Raw genomic sequence first — 22142 nt, 5'->3', positions numbered from 1 at the left:
CCCCTTCTCCCTTTCCTTGTACCTGCACCGGCAGGTCCGGTCTTCCCCCCACCTCTCACCTGAGCAAACTCGAAAGCGGGTGAGATGAGGAACTGTGACCGCCGCCTCCTCCGCCGCCGCTCCCTCCGCCTCCCGAGGACCCTCCACCGATCCCCGCCGACTGCCGCTTGCCGGATAGCAGCTTCTCGACGGCGGCCAGATTCCCAGTGCGGGCAGCCTCCAGGAGCTCCTGCTCCTTCCCCATCTCGGTTCGAGAATGGAGCCAAAGAGGGAGGCACACGCAAGGCAGCAGCTCAGGCGATTCCCTTTCTGCCTGGTGTCCCAGAGGCCAAGACGCGTATCCAGGCTCCAACAGCAATGCTCCCACTGACAATAATCCTCCACGGTTGATCGATGTTTTTCTCGCGGCAACTCGCGCCCCGGATCCCTGCTCCACTCCGCCGCTCCAGGGAAAGTTTCTTTCAGCACCACCACCGGCCAAACTTCCTCCGACTGCCCCCCCGACACGTCACTTCCTTAGGACAGCCTCCTCCTCATGATGTCATTTGGTTACTTTCCAACGTCATTTCACAACAACCCCATTACCCCATACCTGGTACAACCGGTAGTGAAATCCTATCACCCACTACCTCCCCCACAAGTCTGGATTTAAGTCACTTTAATAATGCGCTGAGAATGCCGAGAATTGCAAGACAATCGCATTTCGTTTTAATTCAGCTCAGCACAAAGAAATGAATATTCGTATCAGTTTCTTTGTGTCGGAAATAAATCAGATGTAACACGTTAAATGTATCAGAACATATTTAGATGTGCCTACAAATTAAAGGAACTACCAAACACGAGAAAACAATATTACCACATACACTTCAATAACTATAACGGATATCCGTTATTAACAAGTGTAAGTCAGATAGGGCTGTTCAGCCTGCAAATACTGAAATAAATTGATATGGGGGGCACTTTTATTTGGGTGGGCAAAATTGCGGAGCATAGCACGCGCGGGCTAGAGCCCTTAAGTGTAGTCTAAGAGGCTGTGGTTTTTGCTTATGTAGACGTTATCTCTGAAGCCAGTAATGGAGCTGAATCCTAAACAGGTTGAGCTTCTATTTGTGAGAAATACATTTTAATCGACACGGTTTGTTCCAGGTATAGCTCGGGAAATGGATTTTGTCGGGTAGGGTGACTTTAAACTCTCCTGCCCCACCCAAGCTCAGTCCTGGTAGCGACCCTGCCTGGATGTCGGATATTCTTCTGTGCTGGGGTGTCTTCTCTGTGGAGTCTGCAGGTTACTCCTGTGGGCTGTTGCATGGTGCGCCTGCCAAGTTAGACTTAGGGTAGGAGAGCAAAAAAATAATCAATTGCTTATTTACAGGAAGCAACTTTATTTCCTAGTTTTATATTTAACCGTTTGTTATGTTCTCCTAAAATGTATTATCCAGATACTGGAATTTGAAGGCTTTGCCCTCCTCCGCACTAAAATTCCGTTCCTATGTTTAATTCCTGTAGTGCAGTTCCATAGTCATATGTAGAAAAGCAATATTTGAATACAGTCTGCTGAGTTTCAGACAGCAGCTTCCTTATTAATGCAGTTATGGCACTGATCAGGTCACTTCACTTCAAATGCGGTTGTTCAGTACAAGATTCTTCATCTTTTTCTGTACGCCCAGCAAACCCAACACCCCTGGCAGACCAGCTGTTTATTGCGTTTTCTTCTCTTCCCGGGTCGGTATCTCAATATGTCCTGCTCTTTGTTCAACACCATGACATTAACGGGACCGTTTAACTAAATGTGTTTCAAATTGGCCACATGCTCTCAGCCGAGTTCTATTTGCTACAATTACAATATATTTGTATTTTTTTATAATCACGTGTCACTCGTATTAGACCTAAATTGTTCATATGAAACATTTTCAGATAAAAAAAACACGTTTAGGCTATTGCTGATAGATTATATCACTTTCAACACACAAAAAGCGAAATCCACGCTAAATGTTATGGCCACGGTTGGTTTATGTATCCTCAGATATCTGATATTAGGAGCACATCGTAAAATAAGTAACGACCTGTTAAACTTTCCATAGCCTGGCAATCTCGGTGGAACTCGCTACGTTCTCCGGCCTGGGCGGCGCATAAAGTTCATTCAAACAGGAAGAGGAAGTACTTTACGAGACAGATAAAGAAGTAGTAAACATTTAGACGGTTTGGGTTTGTGCAAGGGGGAAACTGGTATTCGGATGAATTATATTTATTTTTTATCTCGTTGTTGTAACGATTTTCCGTGGCATTGTAAAATAAGAACGCCATCTTTTTGTGGTACTGCGAAACGCTGAGCAGGTAGCTTTCAGTTAATTAAAAAACAATTGGACAGATTTCTGTTTTTCAGCCTAGTTTTCTTTGCATTTCATATGGTTTATTTGAAGGCAGGGATATTATAGCTGTAGTGGAAATAATTACTGTATGAACGTTTGAAGGAGTCCTCGGTTAAACGCAGCGCTAAACCTGACGATCACACTCGTTTAAGTTTTTAGGGCAATAAGGCACGGTGTAACCGGGAGCTGGTGATGGCGGACCCTGCCCAGGTAAAAACTGAAGTGGGGCCGGAGATGGCGGAGGGTACGGCTGAGCCCCCGCACACAGACAGCGAGGATGCACCGCTGGCCGAGCCGGGAGCCGCGGAGTCCCCCGCCACCGCAGCGCAGCATCCTCAGGACACCAAGGAAGACGACAAACCGGTGAAGAGCCTTTTACTGTATTACTGTAGTTAAGGAATGTAAATGAACACTCGTCTGTGGCTACAATGTAAACGCCATACTTGACCTTTATGAGAGCGACGAATACGACTTTTCGGAAGTCACCTTTTCGAAATAAATGTCTCGAGTGCCAATAATTGTATTTAAGATGTAAGGTTCTGGATGATTAACATTGAGACACATCTACAAAGTGCTGAAATTAAACTTGTTGTGTTTAGCCCTTTAAAAAGTAATCACAGACCAGTATGAAAGTTAGGCCTGGTGTGGCCAGTATTTGGACAACAGCTCAGAGTTGAGTGAGTGCTCAGAGTGTTCACATGTAAGATTTTGGGGGTGATTATTTCAGTACACTTTCTTACAGAAATAAGATTGCAAGATGAGTATATGCTGTCTGTTTGAGCATCATCACAAGGTCTTGTGTCATCTTCAGAGTTCCACTTGTGTGCGCTCATGTCTGCTCCTGGTTGTGCCCGGCCTTGTGTCCCTTCCCAGTTGTCACAGTTTGGTCCTTTCAGGAGGCCGAGCTTTGCGTTTATTTTATTTTTTTAGTGCCAAACTAAGTGGCAGCCTCTGCCTCCCCATCCTCACACTCCCGTCTCTCCTCTGGGTTCAAGGACGCGGGTCCCGGCGATGAGGGAGAGGCATCCCTGGCTGGTCACCCTCTGCCGGCCAAGAAGAAGATAATTGAGCCCGAAAAGAAGAAAGAGAAAAGGCACAAGGTGGACGAGGACGAGATCCAGAAGATGCAGTGAGTTGATGGAGGAGGGTGGAGAGGCGTCCTTATGCCATCCTGCCAGAGTACAAGGGCGTCTTTGACAGCAGTCAGCCACACACCTCCCCTCATTCCAGCAGCCTGTTGGTACAGCGGGTTTGCCGATAGAGGTTATGTCTAGGCGATCCGAGTTCAATAGCCAGTTCGGGCACAAGTTTTGGGGCGGAGTGGTGGCTCTGTGGCTAAGGATCTGCGCCTGTGGCTGGAAGGTTGCCGGTTCAAATCCCGCGGCCGGCAGAGTAATCCTACTCCCTTGGGCCCCTGAGCAAGGCCCTTAACCCCAGCTGCTCCAGGGGTGCCGTATAAGTGGATGAACCTGCGCTCCAACCCCAAGCTTCTCTCTCCCTGTCTGTGTGTTTTGGAACGTAAGCTGGGGTATGTGAAAAGACAAACTCCTAATTCAATCTAATCTTATCTTCTTTATCTTATCTAGTGAACTGTTCAGACCATTGTTGAGTTTACAGTTTGGTTTCGTTTTACACTTCTTCTTTCTTTCATCACGTCTCCCTTTTAACCCTTTTTTATTGGTTTCTGGGTCAGAACATCTCTCGGACTGATAAATGAAAACTAATGTGAAAGGCTGATGAGGTTGATGCAGGTGCTAACGGCTTCTCTTGCTATGGTCAAAACAATGTCAGGACAGAAATCTCACGTTTTTGCGTTCTTTTGTGTTCTCACAGGATTTTAGTTTCCTCCTTTTCAGAAGAGCAGCTGAATCGTTACGAGATGTACCGGCGATCCGCTTTTCCAAAAGCTGCAATTAAAAGGGTAAGATGGTATTTTACATTCTTCAAACACTGGTAGAACAGCAGTGAAAACGTTTCTCTCTTCACTTTGGGTCTGAAGCCCTTTTTTTTGGACTGATCCTTGACTCTGTACTGGATCTCTGTGGTTGGTTCCAGCTGATCCAGTCTATTACCGGGTCTTCGGTCTCCCAGAACGTGGTCATCGCAATGTCTGGAATTTCCAAGGTCTTTGTTGGGGAGGTAGTCGAGGAAGGTAAGGGAGTTTTCGGCTCTGAGTCCTTCATCAGCTGGAGTTAAGACCTGGCAAACATCAGTGGTCATCATCCTACCTAGCAATCTCCTATGTAATATCACTTACAGGTTACAAGAGTAAAGTTCTCCAGAAGATAAGAGAGAGATAAGATAAGACTTTATCGATTCCGAAGGGAAATTGAGGTGTTACGGCAGCCGAGCCCAAGAAAAGCAAGACAGATATCAGAATAGGCTAAAATTAAAATAACTACAGCATTAGAGTAATTCAAAAATATAAAGAATGCAAAAATAATATAAATAGCAAAAAATGTGTAAAATATGCTAATAGTCACTGAAAAAAGTCAAAATGCGCATAGATATATAGAGATTGGAAATACCACAGTGTAAACAGTATATTAATGTAGTGTTCAAAAAGTACATGAGTGCAACATGATGTCCATAGATGAGCAGATGAAGGGCTAGCAGGCCTAGCCTAGGGCAGTGTTATACACCCTGACAGCTGCCGGGAGGAAGGACCTGTGGAAATGTTCCCTTGAACACCATAGCTGGAGCAGGCTGTTGCTAAAAGTGCTCCACTGCCTAATAACACTCCCATGTAGCGGTTGAGAGGCGTTGTTCATGATGGCTGTGAGCTTGGTCAGCATTCTCCTCTCTGCCATCACCTCCAGGGAGTCAAGGCTCAGCTCCAACACAGAGCCAGCCTTCTTGATGAGTTTATTAAGTCTGTCTACATCTCTTGCCATGATGCTGCTGCCCAGCTCACAACACCGTAGAAGATGGCCACTGCCACCACTGATTCATAAAAAATGTGTAGTAGTGTTCCACATACACCAAAGGACCTGAGCCTCCTAAGGAAATAGTTGTCTCTGACCTTTCTTGTGGAGGGCGTCAGTGTCCACTCAAGTTTATCATCCAGGTATACCCCTAGGTACTTGTAGGACTGCACCACCTCTATGTTCTCACCGATACAATATTTAATGTACAGACGTGAATAGCAGTATCATGCCATACTTTTTATTATCTTAGGGGAGATACAAAAAAAAAGTTCAGAAGGCGTCATGTGAAGTTAACTCCTGAGAAATGCACGTCTTGGCTTTCCTGTACTTTAGGATTATTATCCTTAGATTGAGATGTCAAAAAGGGGTTTTATAGCCTAAGCACCACATAGATACTCCATCTAGTCACCTTTGAGGAATGTTTTCTGCAACTGGTGCAGGTAGCAGAGTGCACAACAGCCAGAGCAGAGAACAGCTCAAAGCAGCACTGAGGAACCCTCCTATTGATTATTCTGTGAGTCTGTAATCCAGATGATACCTGTGCCTTCGTACAGGGAAGGAAATAAGATACCCATTGCTCAGCCTTGAGGTCCATTTCAGATTGTTTGATTTGTAGTCTCTTGTACACATAACAAAGCACAGGAAAATCTGTCAAAAAGTACTTGAAATAGGGAGCTGTATCAGTGTGAGAGCGGCAGAGGAACACATAGAGGTTAGCTCCACAGACTGAACCGGTCTTTAATCTTTTCAATGTGGAGCTAAACTCTGCTCGCTGTATTGAAATGTTTCTGCTCCATGCTTTCATTCCAAACCTTTATTCATAATAGGCCTTCAAGCTTGGAATATCCTACAAGCAGTACAGCATTCTTCAGTGTTACATCTGCTGACAGCTGGTCTTAACTAGGCTTTTGCTTCAGTGTGTCAAGCGGCTGTGAGCAGCACTTGAACTCGGGAACACTTGGTGGTGGGTGTGTGTGCCAGGACACTGCTGTTCGGTGGAATTCTGACCTAACTATGTGTCATTGTCCCAGCTCTGGACGTGTGTGAGAAATGGGGGGAGACCCCACCACTCCAGCCGAAGCACATGAGGGAAGCAGTAAGGAGGCTGAAGAACCGGGAGCAGATTCCCAACACCAAATACAAGCGCATCCTGCTCCATTAGGCGGGAATCTGGGAGAGCTGTCCCGTCTTTTGACAGACTTTGTGTCGACATTGCCTCTCCCTAAGCCCCTGTGGGACAGAGAGCCCGAGACCGAGGGAGAACAGCGGTGCATCACCAGCAGTCCCTGCTGTCCCGTCCTGAACTGGTGTGCGTTTTCAAGGAGGGCACCTCGCGCTGTGGTCTAGATCTTGTTCTGCCAGCGGTTCTGGATTAGATTCTCTCCCTTGCTCGTTCTCCTCCCGACTCTCTGCACCGTGGAAATAAAACAGCTCCTTATCCCCAGAAAAGTCCCAGAACAGGCCTGATGAAGGCAGGTCGACTGAGGGGGTAAATGCAGCTTTCTGCCAAAACTGCTTTTATTCCAGTGAGCTGGCTGATTTCCAGAGCTGTACCCTGCACATGGATGGCTTTGTAAACCATCATCTTCTGTTCTGCCTAAACAGCTAAAATGAGACGTCAAGCAGATGTGTAATGTAAGATTGCTGTGTAAAACGTTGAAAGATGCCAACCAGTTTAAGCTTTATGCTGTAATAAATATAAACAGTGAAAACTTACTATTTACCCGTAAAACCCAGTTAAAGTTCTCAATTATGCTTAATTGAGGAAAACAAGTGTCCTACTTCAATTTTCCAGTTTACCGAAACTTTGTTCAGAAATGAGCATGTTTTTCTCTGGAGTAAAAACTGAGTTACCCAGTTACTACTGTACTAGGTTTCCCCCATTTGAAAATTGAACTGATTTCCAGTCTGCTTGGTCCATGGCTGCCTCAGAGCTGTGTATCTCATTCCAGATCGTGACAGAACACCACAACGAGATATCGACACCATCTCAGGAGAACTTAGGGGTGTTCCTGAGTTCTTATTAGTCAGGCAGCTGATATCAGTTTTCGGTTTCTGATTTTTTTTTTTAACTTTCATACTTGTACTGATGAAGCCATTTAGGGAGAACAGTTTGTTCCCATCCTTCTTTAGCAGTCACCACAGATAAGACTAGCGTGCAGCAGAGAGATGTTAGATTTTTTATTAATATAACTTAGAAATAGCCTCTCACATACAGTACTGGTTCACAGAACCCATTTTTTAAATATATAATAACATTAAAAACCACAAGTCTAAAAATTTTAAATAAAAGCAAAACTCTAAATAAGTTAAAATACTGTCACAGACTCCAGAATGATCCCATCAAGCTTGAAAAGCCATCATACCCAAGGAGTATTTTCTGAGTTACATATATAAGTTCACGGTCGTGCAGTTTGTCTCACATTGGCTTAGAGTGAAGTCTATAGTTCAAACTCTGAATATCATACTTGATTTTAGTAGATGAAGCAACTCTTCCAAAACATTGACCAATGTGTGTTTGGTGCTGTTTCTGGGACAGGGCTGTAGTCAAGTGCAAGCATTATTACTGCCAAGAGAGACCAGCTCAAATCATCCATCTATATATCTGTATTATCTATATATACACATCTATATTTCCAACCACTTCATCCAATGCAGGGGAGCCAGAGCTTTTCCCAGCAAGCAACACGTGGAAGACTGGATATAGCCTGGACGGGACGCCAGTCCATCACAGGGCAGACGCAAACTCGCACTCACACCAGGGCCAGTTACCTTACCAGTATGTCTTTGGATTGTGGCACCTCAGATCTGGCACTGAACGCAGGGCCGCAATGCTAACCACTGCGCCAACGTGTCGCCACAAGCTCAGACCACTTTCCGAAAGGCTCTGGCCTGCACTGTTCAAGAATGCTGAAAAACGTAGGCTAGTGGAATAGTATTATGAATACCAGAATGAGAGGCCAACATGGCATATTGTTGGTAATCACGTGACCATAAGACCTTAAAATGTAGGAACTGAGCTTGTAGCCTTGTGCAGGAATAACCTTTTATAACTGTATTACTTTGCAAGTGTAAAACAAATACACTTTCATTCTCTTCTGGTTAACATTTGTGGCACTTCCTCTCCCCCCTCCCAGAGCACCACAACATTCTCTGCTCTGTAATCTGAAAATCAATTACGGATTAGCAAAAAATCAAGAGTATTTCAGACAATAAAATTGTGATCCAATAATTTCTTCTCATGGGGTGATGTACATGAAAAAAACCCCATTAATGTTAATTTTCAAAATACATTAATGGTCTCGCAGTTCTTGTGCCACACAATTTGAAAGCACGCTCTTCTACGTTCTTGAAAGACCACTTCTTTGAACTACTGTGGGGGAGTTTTTAACATTTGTGTGATCTACAAAGTGTTTCTTTTGCTATCCTCAAACCAGACTTGATTCTCTGACCTCGATCATTCATTTTAAAGTGAACAGTCAAATTACTGGATCATCAGTGGATAAATTAAAGGTTGAAATTTGGAATAGACAAGCTTTCAGTTATATCAAGCCACCATTGCTCTTTAATCACATACCCATCTTGACAAGGGCAGACTGGGTAGGTACTGCCCTTAGGTCTAGTGCAGATATCACATTCAGTGTGTATTTAGAGCTGTACAGAACATCTAAGAAGCTGGGGGTGTATGAGCCACAAGAAACAATCTCTTGAGATGCCCCAAAATAAACAGGTTTTGGTGATTGATCTGCTTGCTGCACCAGGCCCCGGATTCAAAAATACATTATTTCCAACAACGTCAGAACAAAACCTTAATAAACTCTGTCCCATTTCTGACTAAACAGCTCTTAAAATGTTATTAAGTTATGGTGAAGAGGCACAGGAGGGAATGACACAGTATCGGACACCCCCACAGTAAATCACTGTTTTTCCTTCTACTTAACTCAAATTAGATTTCAGCTTTATATTTCTGATATATTAGCACATCTGATTGATGGCAGCCCTGAAATCCGTTAGCACAAGGTTCATACCAATTTCAAGTCTCTTTCTGCCTTCTAAGAGTTGAAAGCAAATTTGACAAAAGGCCTTATAAGCAAAAGACCAGGACTGAGAACAACTGTACTATGGTTTTTGTGAAACTGAAGCCTGAGTACAGAACACGCAATCAGATCAATTAATGGCAGCAATTAGTTTGGAACCAGAATAAAGTGTAGAGAGAGCACACATCTATACCCAGTCTCATTGTCTGAGAAAGGTTGAGTCCACGCTCGGCAACCATGTGCTTAGGAGTTAGGGGAACTGATAGAGAAGCTTCTTGGAAACAAGAAAAGGAACATTGCCCCTTTTAAAGATCATTCATTAGAATAACTGAAAACTTTCAGTTAACTTCCAATCTAGCTTCTGCTTTTACCCAGAATAAAAACAAAACCATTTTTTGCTTTGTTAAGTAAGAGCAAGAGCACAGACAAAGCAAAAATCAGAAACACTGATTCTGCAGCCAAGTTAAACTCGCACAAGTCTGAACAGGTTTAAATCACTCTTGGTGCACATTTGTTTTTGTTAGTGTTATTTTCAACCCTTTTAAATAGGGTGAGAGATCTGCAGGATTTTGTAAGAACAGCCTGGAGAGGCTCTGTGGACCCTGAGGCCTGGTGTGAGCAGTCAAGAGTGAACTCTGTTTAAGACGCCACAGTCAGAAGAGGACCCTGTCCTACACTCCACTGTCCTTTAGAACCACAGAAGACAAGTTTCTCTACTACCACCTCCTGGCTCAAGAGCACATTTCTATACAGCAGCAGTGAGCAGCACTGTAACCTCATGCCCAAAGACTGAGTTTGCTGCCACCTAGTGTGGTTACACACTGAAGGTAGAAGTTTACCTTACAATTCTGTAGGTGTCTACATCTTGGAAAACTGCTGCATAGATTTCACTCAGAAGTAAGTTATCCATCTTCAGTATTAACCACTCACACTGAGAATTAACATGGTGCAACATCAGCTCCTGGAGACCTGTAGAAAATGTGTCTTACCTAAAAAATACCTTTGTTCCACACAAAATAAAACAGAAAATGATTCAGAAGAGTTGTGTACATCTCTGTCAAAAAAAGGCAGCTAATACCACCCTTACAAATTACAAATTGGACTAAACAGATAGATGTGATTAAAATGTAACCAATCTGCTACAAATATACTGCTGCACAACATGTACAAACGTGCATATGTACTTTTTGACCCACTTTAAAATCCCAAATCCACCCCACGTGCGCAGAAGCAAAGACCGTAACGTCAGTTCCCAGGATAAAAACGTATCTTCCCAGTGAGGAAAACGATAAGATCGATAGATCTTGCCTACGGCATGGATACGACAGCCATTCCTAACACAATCAGATTGTTTTCAGTTTAGCAATCGGAGGTAACTTTATATTTCAGCCTTCGCTTTTGGAGTTCACCAACCAAGTTAACTTTAGGATGAGTGATTGGTGAAAAACGCCACCTGTTCCCATGAGATCCGCATCTCATGCATGTTCAAAAACATTTAATGATAAAAAAGTGACTCGGAGGCCTTTAGCTTTGGCACGCCAGACAAACCCTTTACGTGCCAGCCGCCCTTTTGGCACCATAAAACCGGGCACAGTGTGTCCCTGGCATCAGATACTGTTGGCATATATTCGCAAGTGTCAGCTTTCATCGTCTTTTGTCGGTTTTCCGGCACTTGGTATAAAGAGCTCCACTGAAGGTTCCAGGCAGATCGATTAGCACTTATCTAACGCCGTATCAACTCCCACATCTTCCCTCTCCGAGGACACGGATGCAGAGAACGGACCAGGCCAGTCAATGGAAAAGAGGGATTCGCCGCATTCAGTCCGAGAGCCGTCTTGCAAAGCGAACGGGAATCCAGGAGTGGAGGCATCTTCAAAAAAAAGAGGCTATGGCTTTCTGCTCAGCTTGAGTGAGACAGGAGCCTGGCAGGGAGACCTGTGTAAACAGGTTCATCCCCGGTGTACAGTACTCGGTGTGGTCCAGGTTCTATTTTTCCTCAAGTAACGGAACCCCTTGGGTGCCAGTCCAGCCAACAGGACGTAAGCCGGAGGTCAATTTCTTTCATGTCACCTTCTGACCAGGTGTGCAAAAATAAAAACATTCAAGTGAGGAACAATTCAAACATCGTGGAAGGACTGTTGCTCACGTGTCTTAAATAAGTCAAGTGCGCTGTCAAGTCTTCTTGTAGGTCCTCAAAGTGCTGAACATCACCTACGCTCTCCTCCTTACAGAAATGATAATTAGATTAATATCTAATCCTAAGTTAAATACAGTATGTACACATATACATGGTATATCAGCTGTACATCGCAAGTCTGTCAAGTGTTCGCTTTAGCTTTTGGCAACTTTGTGTCTATTGTAAACTCACACCTACATTCTCAAAAAGCCTTCAGAAACAGGCCTGGAAGGCCATTCAAGTGTGGCGTTGTGAGGGGTGGGCGCCCACCATAAGAATTCACCCTCTGGCAGTGTGTTAATCGGGACGTCCCGAAAGCTTGGCAAGACAACGAAACCGGGACACATCCGCCGAGATCTTCCGTGTCGCCACAGGCGCGCGTGCGGTCATGTCGGGGGGATCGTCCGTCCGTCTCCGAAAACGATTCCACCAGTTTCGTATGGGCGTTGTGCGTGGACCCTGAACTGGGAAATGAGAGGAGGCTATAGATACGGATCCGCTGGACGATTCAGTCAGAGGTCTGGGGAGAAGAGCCGCCTGACGGAACGCCAAAAGACTCACGATGAAGAAGTGCCACGGGCAGTCATGTCCCGCGGCGTGGGGACAGAGGAGGACGAGGGCCCAGGGGTTGGTATGAAATAAAAACAGGTCTGTGCGCCGCAGTGGGATCTGCAAGGCACACATCCCAGCTGTGTGGACAAGTGAACACTGCGACGACGTAAGAACTCTTCTTGAGCGCTGTGACGGGGCGGCCGAGACAGATGGGAAAGGGGTCTGATCCAAGCCTCTGCTCTGTACCTTGGACAGAGACTGACCCAGAGGAGCCCGGCAGTGTGGGTCTGGTGCACATCTCTGATTCCTGCCGTCCTGCGAAGCCCAGCTCTGCTTCTATTTCCCTGCTGGCAACACGGGTTAAGAATCTGAAGCCAATTTAAATTCCGTGGGTTTAACAAACCTCTGAAGAGCGCTTCCCATCCTCAGGTGTCCTAGAAGTCATGGAGTGTTGTGCCTGTCCTGCTTTTTTAACATATAAAGCCTCTTCTCCTTCTCTGCCCCCAGCCCACCTCCCGTACCCCTCAGTTTTCGTCTTGCACCTGTATTCCCGCAGCTCTCCAACTGACAGCCGAGCACGCAGTCCTGCAAGCCCGGCCACTGGGCTAGCGGCAGAGGTCAGAGGTTGAACAGGGGATCGTATTTCCTGATCTCCAGCAGGAGGCGCTCGCGATCTGCGCTGGCCCGAGCAAGGGCAGCCTCCGTCTGGGCCAGCCGGGACTGGAGGTGCGAACTCTGTGGGACAGAGGGACACGTGGACATTTGGATTACCCTCTTACTTGTGGAGCAGAAGGAAAACACGTATACTACTGTACAAAATCTTTAGAACTTATACAGGTGTGTAATTTTGCTGCTTTGGAACTACACACAGGTTACTATATTACAGGAATTATTCACTGCTGCAACAATCTGAATGTCTAATCTTACCTGAAAGGAATGTAAAGCTATAGATAAATATAGAAAGATATTTATTGGAAATATTACAAAGGGAAATTCTGTCCAATTGGCTTCTGCCCTAACAGACTAAAGGAAACAAATACTCTGCTCATTTCCTGATACACTCCGTTCTTTTTTTTTTCTTGATAATTCTGCCCAGAAATAAACCTCCCCAACATTTCACCATTTGCAGTTGTGATTTCTTTCTTTTTCATTACACATTAAAAGCTTGTGTGGCCTGTTTTAGCACTCGGTTAAAACAGAGGTGAAGACACCCCTGTATACTGTTACCCCAGAGGTACCAGTACTCCGTTCACAATTTACAACTCTAAGGATGAGCAAACCCTTTTAATACTTTAAAACAATGCCAATTATTCCCATCTGAAAACATAAACTCCTAACCAATAAAATAGTGCATAACAACCACCAGGTAGACTATTTCCAAGAGCTGTATGAATGAATGAGCTACCCAAAAATGTAGTCAAGTATCTACAGAAGGAAGAGGCTTGGGCGACCTCTAGTGGCAGGTGCCCAGTTACTGCAGTCCCTCCGTACACCAGTCCATATTGCAAGCCTATGTGAAGCTGATGTTCAATTGGATAAATACATATATATTAATATGTATATATTATATATAAACATATATGTAAAGCTTTTGCTCTTTGTAGTATAGCGCAACTGAAAACTCCTGGGCAGTATCCAGATCCAGGTAATATCACCCATGTGGAGCCATTAGAGTCATTTCTGAGTGCAGGCGATATTTATAGCTGTTTTCAGCAACCCTCTCCACCGTGGACTAAAGAGTGCAGAGAGAAACTGGATACTGCTGATCTCTTTTCTAACAGCACAGGTGAGGGCCAACGGGAGCCAATTCTGTGGAACAGCTCTTGAAACCAGTGAGGGAGAGTCTCAGTGCAGATTTTATTGACACAAAAAAGAGGGGCATTTTGATTTTTGCCACCATCTAGGACAGTGAATGCTTTATAATAGTACCTGGCAAGGGCCTGATTCCTGTAAGACAAGAGGAATCCCTGCTGGATATACCTCACTGGAGGCTGCCTGTTTAAATCTAGGATGTGCCACTGGAAGTCAATGGGCAGCACTGCTAATTGAGGAGTAATTTTTTTCAATATAAATGTGAAAATGCCAATTGTTTTTCATTGTGCCAATTTGGAATCGTCAGCGCCTGAGGATTGGGCTTCACGACTACAACACAAAGAGTTTTGTGTATATCAATAGCAAAAGATCCCATGTAAGTTCTCTGTGATTCACATTTTACTGTATAAAAGTTTACAAAAAGTCCAAGGGTTTGAATACTATTGATTGCCACTGTAAAAATTAATGTGTCTTCCCAGTAAAGCACAACAATCTAAAACTAATCTTTTCTCCTACCTAGCAGATCAAATCTTTGCAAAAGGGGCGTGCCTGTTTTTCTGGTACCTTATCTTCCTGTCCAGCACTGTCACAGTCCACAGGGTCTGATTGTTCCCAACATGCTCCACTCACGGCCTCCGTGTCCTGCTCACCCCTAGCAACAGTCTGAGCAGGCGTTTCTGACTCGCGGGCTGGGCAGAAACAATAACACCTTCAGTTACAGCAACATCATGGTAAAGATGTCACACAAGCACTCCTGTAGGACATCAAAGCAGACGCAGATCCAAACTATGAGCTCAAACTATTTCATTATAATAGTTTCCAACAATAAAATCTGCAGCAAGAACTGTTCTATTTTAGCATATGTTTCACAAAAATGTATTAGGACCACCTAATTACCATTGTTCCAGGTCTCTGGTGTGCCAAGGGCACAATCTTGAGTGTTTTAGAACTCTCTTGACAACTCATTTCCAACATCAGTAAGGAGTTTAACTGGTTTATTTCAAGCCCAGAAGAACAGAATTAAGGACCCCGACCTTCAACCAAAACCGAGCTCACCTCTCAGCCTGAAGACTCCATCATCTGTGCGCTCCAAGAGGACACGGTCTATGGAGAAGATCACGGGCACAGGCTGAGGGGAGGTGGGATAGATCCTGGGCCCGTCATCCTGAAAAAGATAACTCAGCTTTGACTCACAATGACAGAGACAAATACAAGATGCAGAGACAGTAGTCTCTTAGGTCTGGAGTCCATTTCTATTAGTCTGACCTTTTAGATTGCTGGAACACTCAAGGATTCCTTTAGGAACCAAGATTGCAAGATCATAAGAACACTTGCAGATAGGAAGATCGGATTCACATTTGCTCATCTGGGCTGTAGTAGCATCATGATGCTTGCTAAATGCACCAGAGGGAACTAGAACAGTCACAATGAAACTTGTCTCTGTCTCTGCATTCTCATGCCCTCTTCTCCTGCCTGTCCTCATGGTCTTGAGGGTGATGGTGGTGTTGTCTACTCCTGCCTGTCCTGACCTTGAGGGTGACGGTGGTGTCGTCTACTCCTGCCTGTCCTGACCTTGAGGGTGACGGTGGTGTCGTCTCCTCCTGCCTGTCCTCCTGACCTTGAGGGTGAAGGTGGTGTCGTCTCCTCCTGCCTGTCCTGACCTTGAGGGTGACCGTGGTGTCGTCTACTCCTGCCTGTCCTCCTGACCTTGAGGGTGATGGTGGTGTTGTGTACTCCTGTCTATCCAGATCATAAGAGTGATGGTGGAGTTGTGTACTCCTGTCTGTCCTGACCTTCAGGGTGATAGTGGAGTGGTGTACTCCTGTCTGTCCTGACCTTCAGGGTGATGGTGGTGTTGTGTACTCCTGTCTGTCCTGACCTTCAGGGTGATGGTGGTGTTGTGTACTCCTGTCTGTCCTGACCTTCAGGGTGATAGTGGTGTTGTCCAGGTGGATCCTCATGGGCTGCACATCAGCACTCAGCTCATCCTCCAGGAAGGGCCCAATAGTGGCCAGTGTGGAGGTCAGGAGGTCAGCCTGGCAGCCATTCAGCTTCAGCTCCAGGAAGCCGACAGTCTCGGAGAGGGGGGAATGCTGGGCGGCTGCTGGGCCCATCGCTATCCGCATCCTTGCCACCGGAGTGGCCTTCTGCTCAGGGGATGGAGGCTTGTGGGCCAATGGTGCACCTACAGGAGGAAGAAGAGAGTAATGACACTTGACAAGGCAGGATAGTATATAACAAGCCTCCGAGGGGGAGATCACAGTGCGATGTTACTCACATGGGGCCTCTCCACTCAGGAGCTGCATCACTTTCAGATTCCCCAGTTGCTCGGGCACTAGGTCCCGAGACTCCAGCGCCACCACCAGGTCATCCCCCTGCACATCTACCATGCAGCCCACTGTACTGAGCCGCAGGAGCAACACGGACACCTGGGACAGGCGAAGCCACAGACACAGACACCAAGATGGTCACCAACCTTCATATCATACCCCTCCTTGAACTACAGATCTTGACTACACTTCATACTACATTGTGCAACACCTGCTCACTCTCCCGCCCCCTCATGCACATACTTATTCACTCTCTCACACCCTCATGCACACGCCCGCTCACTCTCCCACACCCTCATGCACATACCTACTCACTCTCCCACACCCTCATGCACACGCCTTCTCACTCTCCCACACCCTCATGCACATGCCTGCTCACTCTCCCACCTTCATGCAGACGCCTGCTCACTCTCTCACCCCTGTGCACACGCCTGCTCACTCTCTCACCCCTGTGCACATGCCTGCTCACTCTCTCACACCCTCACCGTGTCCTGAGATATGTCCTCTGTGCTCTGGGACAGGGAACTGCTCAGGTCCGCAGAGGATCCCCCCTCGGTGCCCAGGGCAGGGCTGCCCCGGCTCACTGGGTCCACCAGCAGAGAAGGGGTGCTGTCGGGGCGCATGGACTCCATCCCTGACTCTGAGAAAGACAGAACCCCGACACAGCGGCTCCTTAAACACAGACAGCTGACACGCTCCCCAGGCAGGTCTCCACAAACAGAACCGAATGAGCTACGGCACAAATTTAAAACAACTGACCCGCCTGCCAATGGCAAATTCCACATGGGGCACTTGATCACAGCTGTGTGCTGGCCAGAGGATTCCTGGGTCTTCCAGATGGGAAGCTGTGATCTGTCCTGGGTTTGACGTTCCCTATCGGCGGGTGGGTAAGGACTTTGATTTTATGCTGAACAAATTGATCAAGCCCACTGTTTTACTGAAGACAATGAGATCTTGTTTGTGATGCAGGGAGACACAGATTAACCCCTGATGGACCAGGCAAAAGCATTGTGAAAGCCCTGCTTCTGTCAGGATTTCTGCATGTGGGAGCAATGAGGACACACATCTGCAAGCAGGCGGCCTCATATATCAGATCAGACCTGGTGCGGCGATGTCTGATGTTTCAATGCTTACATACACAGTCAGCAGGGTGTGTCCTCCTTTGGTCAGAACGCCACTGCCTGAAGTGCGGTCAGTCCAACACTCCTGGCTCCAGGGGCGCGGGAGTCTTACCAGAGTCCATCAGGATGACGAAGTTCTCGCTGCTGTCGCTGTCCACGGACAGCCCGTCGTCAGGCAGGCTGCCATCCAGGGAGGAGCTCTCGAAGGAATGCTGGGATGGGGAGTGCTTCATGCTCTGCACACGCAGGTTGCCCGGGGGATCCTCGGGGCGAGATGGCTGATCCCTGCAGAAGGACAGGGGGTCAGTCCACCACACGGTCAGCACAGAGACGAAGCTCCGACTTAACTTTTAGCCATTCGGGGTGGGCTTTGATTCATCTGTCATTCCACTTTGATATAATCCAATCTTGCATTTACTCAGGTTTTACAGGAGCTAAGTAGAATAAAACTGGATTTTAGGAAAGACAAATCTGTAACTCCCCTTTAATGGCTTGTGTGTACTTTAACCAAAACCATTAGGAAGTAGGTCTGCAAGAATCCCAACTTATCCGAACATGTTCAATTACTTGACTTCCTGTCATCAGGGAACAACTCAATTCCCATGTTGAGTAACTCAATGACCCAATGGGCACTGGCCAGCTCCCCCTCCAGGCTGAAAGAGGAGGGGTCCCGGGACCGCAGAGGGCAGGCGGCGGGCGCTCTCCTCCTCCTCCACGGCCTCGCAGGCCTCCTCCACCGGCAGCTCCAGCTCCCCGGCACCCCGCTAGGAGGCCCCTTCAGAGGGGAGAGCTCCGAGTCGGTCAGGCTGGGGCTGGGAACAACTCTATTCCCACGTCGAGTAACTCAATGATATCCATTCATTTTCTAAAAGCTTCTTCCAATACAGGGTGACAGGGGAGCCGGAACCTATCCTGGCAAGCCACGGGCACAAGGCAGGGCACACGCTGAACGGGATGCCGGTTCTTTGCATGACAGACACATACTGTACACTCACTCCAGGGCTAATTTACCCAGAAAGCAATTAACCTTCGAGTGTGTTTTTGGACTGTGTGAGAAAACTGGAGCACCTGGAGGAAATCCATGCGAACATGATAACGTATAAACTCCACACAGATAGCACCGCAGGTCCAGAACAGCCCCAGCTCTGCAAGGTAGAAATGCTGACCGCTGCACCAGCGTGTCGCCCTAACTCAACAACGGTATGCATTTCCCATTTAGTAGGCATCACAATACCTGATACTATATATATAGCCAGCAGCTACATCACCCTGTAACTTACAACTGGCAGTCCACTGAAGCTCATCAGACGTGAGCCTGGTCTGTACCTGGATGGGAGACCTCCTGGGAAAGTTAAGGTTGCTGCTGGAAGAGGTGTTAGTGGGGCCAGTAGGGGTCTGTGTTGGTCCTAATCCACCAGTATAGTGATGGGGACACTATACTGTAAAAAGGTGCTGTCCTTCAGATGAGACATAAAACCGAGGTCCTGATTAAAAAAAACAGGTTTTTTCTCGAAAAGAATAGGGGTGTTACTGTGGCATCCTGGCCAAATTTCCCATTGGCCTTTCCCAATCATGACCTCCTAATAATCCCCATCTGTGAATTGGCTTCATCACTCTGTTCTCCTCCCCACTGATAGGTGGTGTGTGGTGAGCATACTGGTCACTATGTGCACTGGTGGTGGTGGAGGGGAGTCCCCATTACCTGTAAAGCGCTTTGAGTGGAGTGTCCAGAAAAGAGCTATATAAGTGTAAGCAATTGTCATTGTTATTGATACTACCACTGCACTAGAGGTACAGAAGGAGAGTAGATTTCACTGACGATTTGTGACCTTAGACACACACAGCCCATTTTCAAACAGGTGACTGAGGGGAACACGTCAAAGAATTTAGCCATGTTTGTGTCTGTGCGTCAGCTCGGTACTTGGTTCCGATAGGCATGTATGATCTGGTGCCTTCTCAGGTCGAAAGAGACACAGACTTATAATAAGATGCTCATTTGTAGCTTCTGGAACTCACTTGAGTAGAAAAGCTGCTGCTGCAAAAAAAAAAAGAAGAAATCTGCCTTTATCAAGGTCAGTGCCCCCTGTTTGTGCAGCCCTGCGAGAAAACAGCAGGCCCGTTTAGAATTGAATGCTAATTCACTCCAGGATGGTTTTGGATGCTCCGATACAAAAATGAATACACTGGTCCTGGGGAATCCTGACTGACCTGCTTTGGGGAGTAAAGAGCATCTTGTGCATGGTGGAGCTCATCTTCTCCCGGCTCAGCACGCTGAAGACGTCCTTGGTGATGGAGATGGCTTCCTTGGTGAGGTCCAGGGAGGTGCTCAGAGCTTCCTTGGTGGCATCCTTGGTGGCGGTCAGGGCACTGGCCAGCTCCCCCTCCAGGCTGAAGGAGGAGGGGTCCCGGGACCGCAGAGGGCGGGCCGGGGGCGAGAGCGGCGGGGACAGGCCCGCCCCGCTCTCCTCCTCCTCCTCCACGGCCTCGCAGGCCTCCTCCACCGGCAGCTCCAGCTCCCCCGTGTCCGGCGGCGCCCCGCCAGGAGGAGGCCCCTTCAGAGGGGAGAGCTCCGAGTCGGTCAGGCTGGGGCTGTCCGTCTCCGCGGGGGAGCGCGCCTCCTCCGGCTCCGTGGCAGCCGGCGGCAGCAGCACCCCGGCTTCCACGCTCTCCAGCAGCAGCCCCAGGCTGACGCTGGGGGCCGTCGCCTGCTGCCCCGCGTCCTGCCGGACGTCCCTGGTCAGCTCGGCGGCCAGGCTGGCCAGGGCGTCCTTCATCCGGAGCAGAGCCACGTACTGGTAGTGATTGAGCCACAGCTTGACCGGGGATAAGGTCTGGGCCAAAACGTGGACAGAAGCCTGTCGGATCGCCTCTCCGTTCTGCTGCAGGGAGGCCCCGGCTGTCTTTCCTGCCGGCCAGCTCAGATCAGCCAGGTTTTGGACGGTCCTGGACTTGGGCTTGTTCCCAGGCCCCTCTTGGACCGGGGAGCAGCCGATGTGGTTGCCGCAGCTGACCGATGAGCGGAGCCTCGTGTCGGCGGCGGTCCGAGACGGGAAGGCGTGCGAGGGAGAGAGCAGCCGGTGCTGGAAGGCGGTGGGGCGGCACATCCACAGGGATGCGGCGAACGGCTCGACGAAAGGCAGGGGTCTGCCCCGGGGGCCTCTCCGTGCCCCTTCGAAGTCCAGCGCCAGTCTGGAGAGGCTGAGGGCCCACATGTCCTGGGCACGAGGGGGCTTCTCCGTGTTCAGGGGGTCCAGGGGCGGGTCCTCTTCCAGGGCGTGCTGCAGGAAGGCTGGGGGCAGGGGGTGGAAGCTGGCCTGGTCCCTGGGGAATCCGGGATTGGCCGACGGCTGGAAGAAAGGGCAGGAGGCGAAGGAGTGGTAGAGGCCCTGGAGGTCGGCGCGCGTGCCATGAGTGGAGTGGCGCGTGTTGGTCATGACGGCCTGCCAGACGTGGATGCACAGGGTCTGGGGCCGGTCGGGGTGGTCGAGGATGGAGGAGTCCAGTGGGACCAGCAGCTAGAAGGACAGAGAGATATCAGTGCGCAGTCTTCACAGACCACGTCCACTCAAGCGATCGCTTCCTCAGAAAATAACTTCACGTAGAGCCCTGCGAGTTATGATACAGGCACTATCCTGGACATCACATAGATTTGCTCCCAGGAAAGAGCAAATCAGACTCAAAAATCATCTCTGCAAACAGTACCCTATCCTATATGCACGGACCTCCTGTTATACTGTTACAGTGATACAGTGGTACACAGGCAGATCACTCATAGCCCCAACCACAATTCCTGAGTACGTCCCTTCTGAAACTCCCCCCCTCCAGGCCTCCTCCCACCTAACCTTCAGCTGCGACGCATCCATCCGCACATCCACGTGCTCCTCCGCCTTCCCAGAATCCTGCAGCTTGTAGAAGGCCTTGACCTGCTCCAGAGAGCGCCGCAGCCCCTGAGCGAACAGGTTCATCCACACCAGGCTGGCAGGGTCCAGGCACAGCTGCAGCCCGTTCAGCTGGAGGTACAGGTTGGAGCATGGCACTGCAAGAGGGAGTGAGGGGAAGGTAGCACAGTCAGACAGTGGCACAGACACGGCTCTGCTCAAAGCGGGCACCATCAGAGTGATGGGGTAAAGTTTGAACGGGGTTCTTTTTTTACTCAAGACCCAACTGCGGCTGTGTAGGGCGGTGTGGTGGCTCTGTGGCTAAGGATCTGCGCCTGTGGCTGGAAGGTTGCTGGCCCTTAACCCCAACTGCTCCAGGGGTACAGTATAAATGGCTGACCCTGCGCTCTGACCCCAAGTTTCTCTCCCTGTCTGTGTTTCTCACGGGGAGCAGATAAATTCCTAATTCAAGAAATTGTATATGGCCAATAAAGTGATCTTATAACACCATCAAGGGGCCAAGATTACAGGGCACCTCTGCCTCAGCTATGTCTCCTTTATGTGAAAATATTCTTCAAAATCCAGAAAACGAACTTTGCTCCAGCTCATGATGTGCGTGTAAAGATGGGATCTCCACCGCATGCAACAGAACTACCATTACAAATGCACCAAAGATCTAGATACACGTCACTGAGGAAGAGACGCAGCTTGTAACGGAGCGATGGGACGCGTTCCCCTCAGATCAAGAGCAGCACTAGCAGTAATGTTGGTGGCTCTTGGAAGCCAAATTTCCAAAACAAATGCTCGTGTAAGAGTGTAAAAAAAGTATTACGAGGTGCTGTTTTTCGGATGAAACTGAATTCCTTAGTCTTTAAACATCCCGTGGCTCTGTTCGTTATGCTCAGGGTATTAACCCAGGCGTCTGGCTTAATTTCATGGG

General features: G+C 48.0%; 3 protein-coding genes across 18 annotated transcripts in view; 1 reads left to right on the top strand and 2 right to left on the bottom strand.

Moving 5' to 3' along the window:
- LOC148658551 (ankyrin repeat and SAM domain-containing protein 1A-like) overlaps positions 1 to 629 on the bottom strand; it is a 133045-nt gene extending 132416 nt beyond the window's left edge. For 5 of the 14 annotated variants that reach the window (XM_088639891.1, XM_088639887.1, XM_088639889.1 and 2 more), the window contains exon 1: positions 60 to 626. In XM_088639891.1, the coding sequence (XP_088496017.1) occupies positions 60 to 244 (185 nt within the window). In that variant the 5' untranslated portion in view covers positions 245 to 626. Of the gene's footprint in view, positions 1 to 59 lie in introns of all 14 variants that reach the window. The other 9 variants (XM_088639898.1, XM_088639896.1, XM_088639897.1 and 6 more) reach the window with 5 other exon arrangements.
- A 1517-nt stretch (positions 630 to 2146) lies between these two features.
- On the top strand, positions 2147 to 7069 carry taf11 (TAF11 RNA polymerase II, TATA box binding protein (TBP)-associated factor). The gene is made up of 6 exons (XM_088639905.1): positions 2147 to 2223; positions 2511 to 2732; positions 3365 to 3498; positions 4203 to 4290; positions 4425 to 4521; positions 6328 to 7069. The coding sequence occupies exons 2-6, from the start codon at positions 2562 to 2564 to the stop codon at positions 6456 to 6458; spliced, it is 621 nt and encodes a 206-aa protein (XP_088496031.1). The 5' UTR covers positions 2147 to 2223; positions 2511 to 2561; the 3' UTR covers positions 6459 to 7069.
- Positions 7070 to 7462: 393 nt separating this feature from the next.
- Positions 7463 to 22142, bottom strand: part of bltp3a (bridge-like lipid transfer protein family member 3A) — a 46516-nt gene continuing 31836 nt past the window's right edge. For 2 of the 3 annotated variants that reach the window (XM_088639883.1, XM_088639884.1), the window contains exons 13-21: positions 21167 to 21360; positions 19533 to 20839; positions 17437 to 17609; positions 16689 to 16843; positions 16152 to 16302; positions 15796 to 16058; positions 14930 to 15038; positions 14438 to 14562; positions 7463 to 12796 (exon numbers count right to left, since the gene is read on the bottom strand). In XM_088639883.1, the coding sequence (XP_088496009.1) occupies positions 12680 to 12796; positions 14438 to 14562; positions 14930 to 15038; positions 15796 to 16058; positions 16152 to 16302; positions 16689 to 16843; positions 17437 to 17609; positions 19533 to 20839; positions 21167 to 21360 (2594 nt within the window). In that variant the 3' untranslated portion in view covers positions 7463 to 12679. The remainder of the gene's footprint in view (positions 12797 to 14437; positions 14563 to 14929; positions 15039 to 15795; positions 16059 to 16151; positions 16303 to 16688; positions 16844 to 17436; positions 17610 to 19532; positions 20840 to 21166; positions 21361 to 22142) is intronic. The other variant, XR_015940098.1, reaches the window with a different exon arrangement.

The sequence above is a fragment of the Lepisosteus platostomus genome, chromosome 7, assembly GCF_059453375.1.
Source record: "Lepisosteus platostomus isolate fLepPlt1 chromosome 7, fLepPlt1.hap1, whole genome shotgun sequence".
NCBI classification, from domain to species: domain Eukaryota; kingdom Metazoa; phylum Chordata; class Actinopteri; order Semionotiformes; family Lepisosteidae; genus Lepisosteus; species Lepisosteus platostomus.
The sequence above is the reverse complement of the archived record's forward strand: the minus strand, read 5'-3'. Positions and strand labels throughout refer to the sequence as shown.

Bases quoted from the DNA above. Each gene is read 5' to 3' on its own strand.
- taf11 (XM_088639905.1), top strand. From the start codon at position 2,562: ATGGCGGACCCTGCCCAGGTAAAAACTGAAGTGGGGCCGGAGATGGCG. The intron at 2,733-3,364 runs GTGAAGAGCCTT...TCTGGGTTCAAG, and splicing joins CCAAGGAAGACGACAAACCG to GACGCGGGTCCCGGCGATGA. The intron at 3,499-4,202 runs GTGAGTTGATGG...GTGTTCTCACAG, and splicing joins GACGAGATCCAGAAGATGCA to GATTTTAGTTTCCTCCTTTT.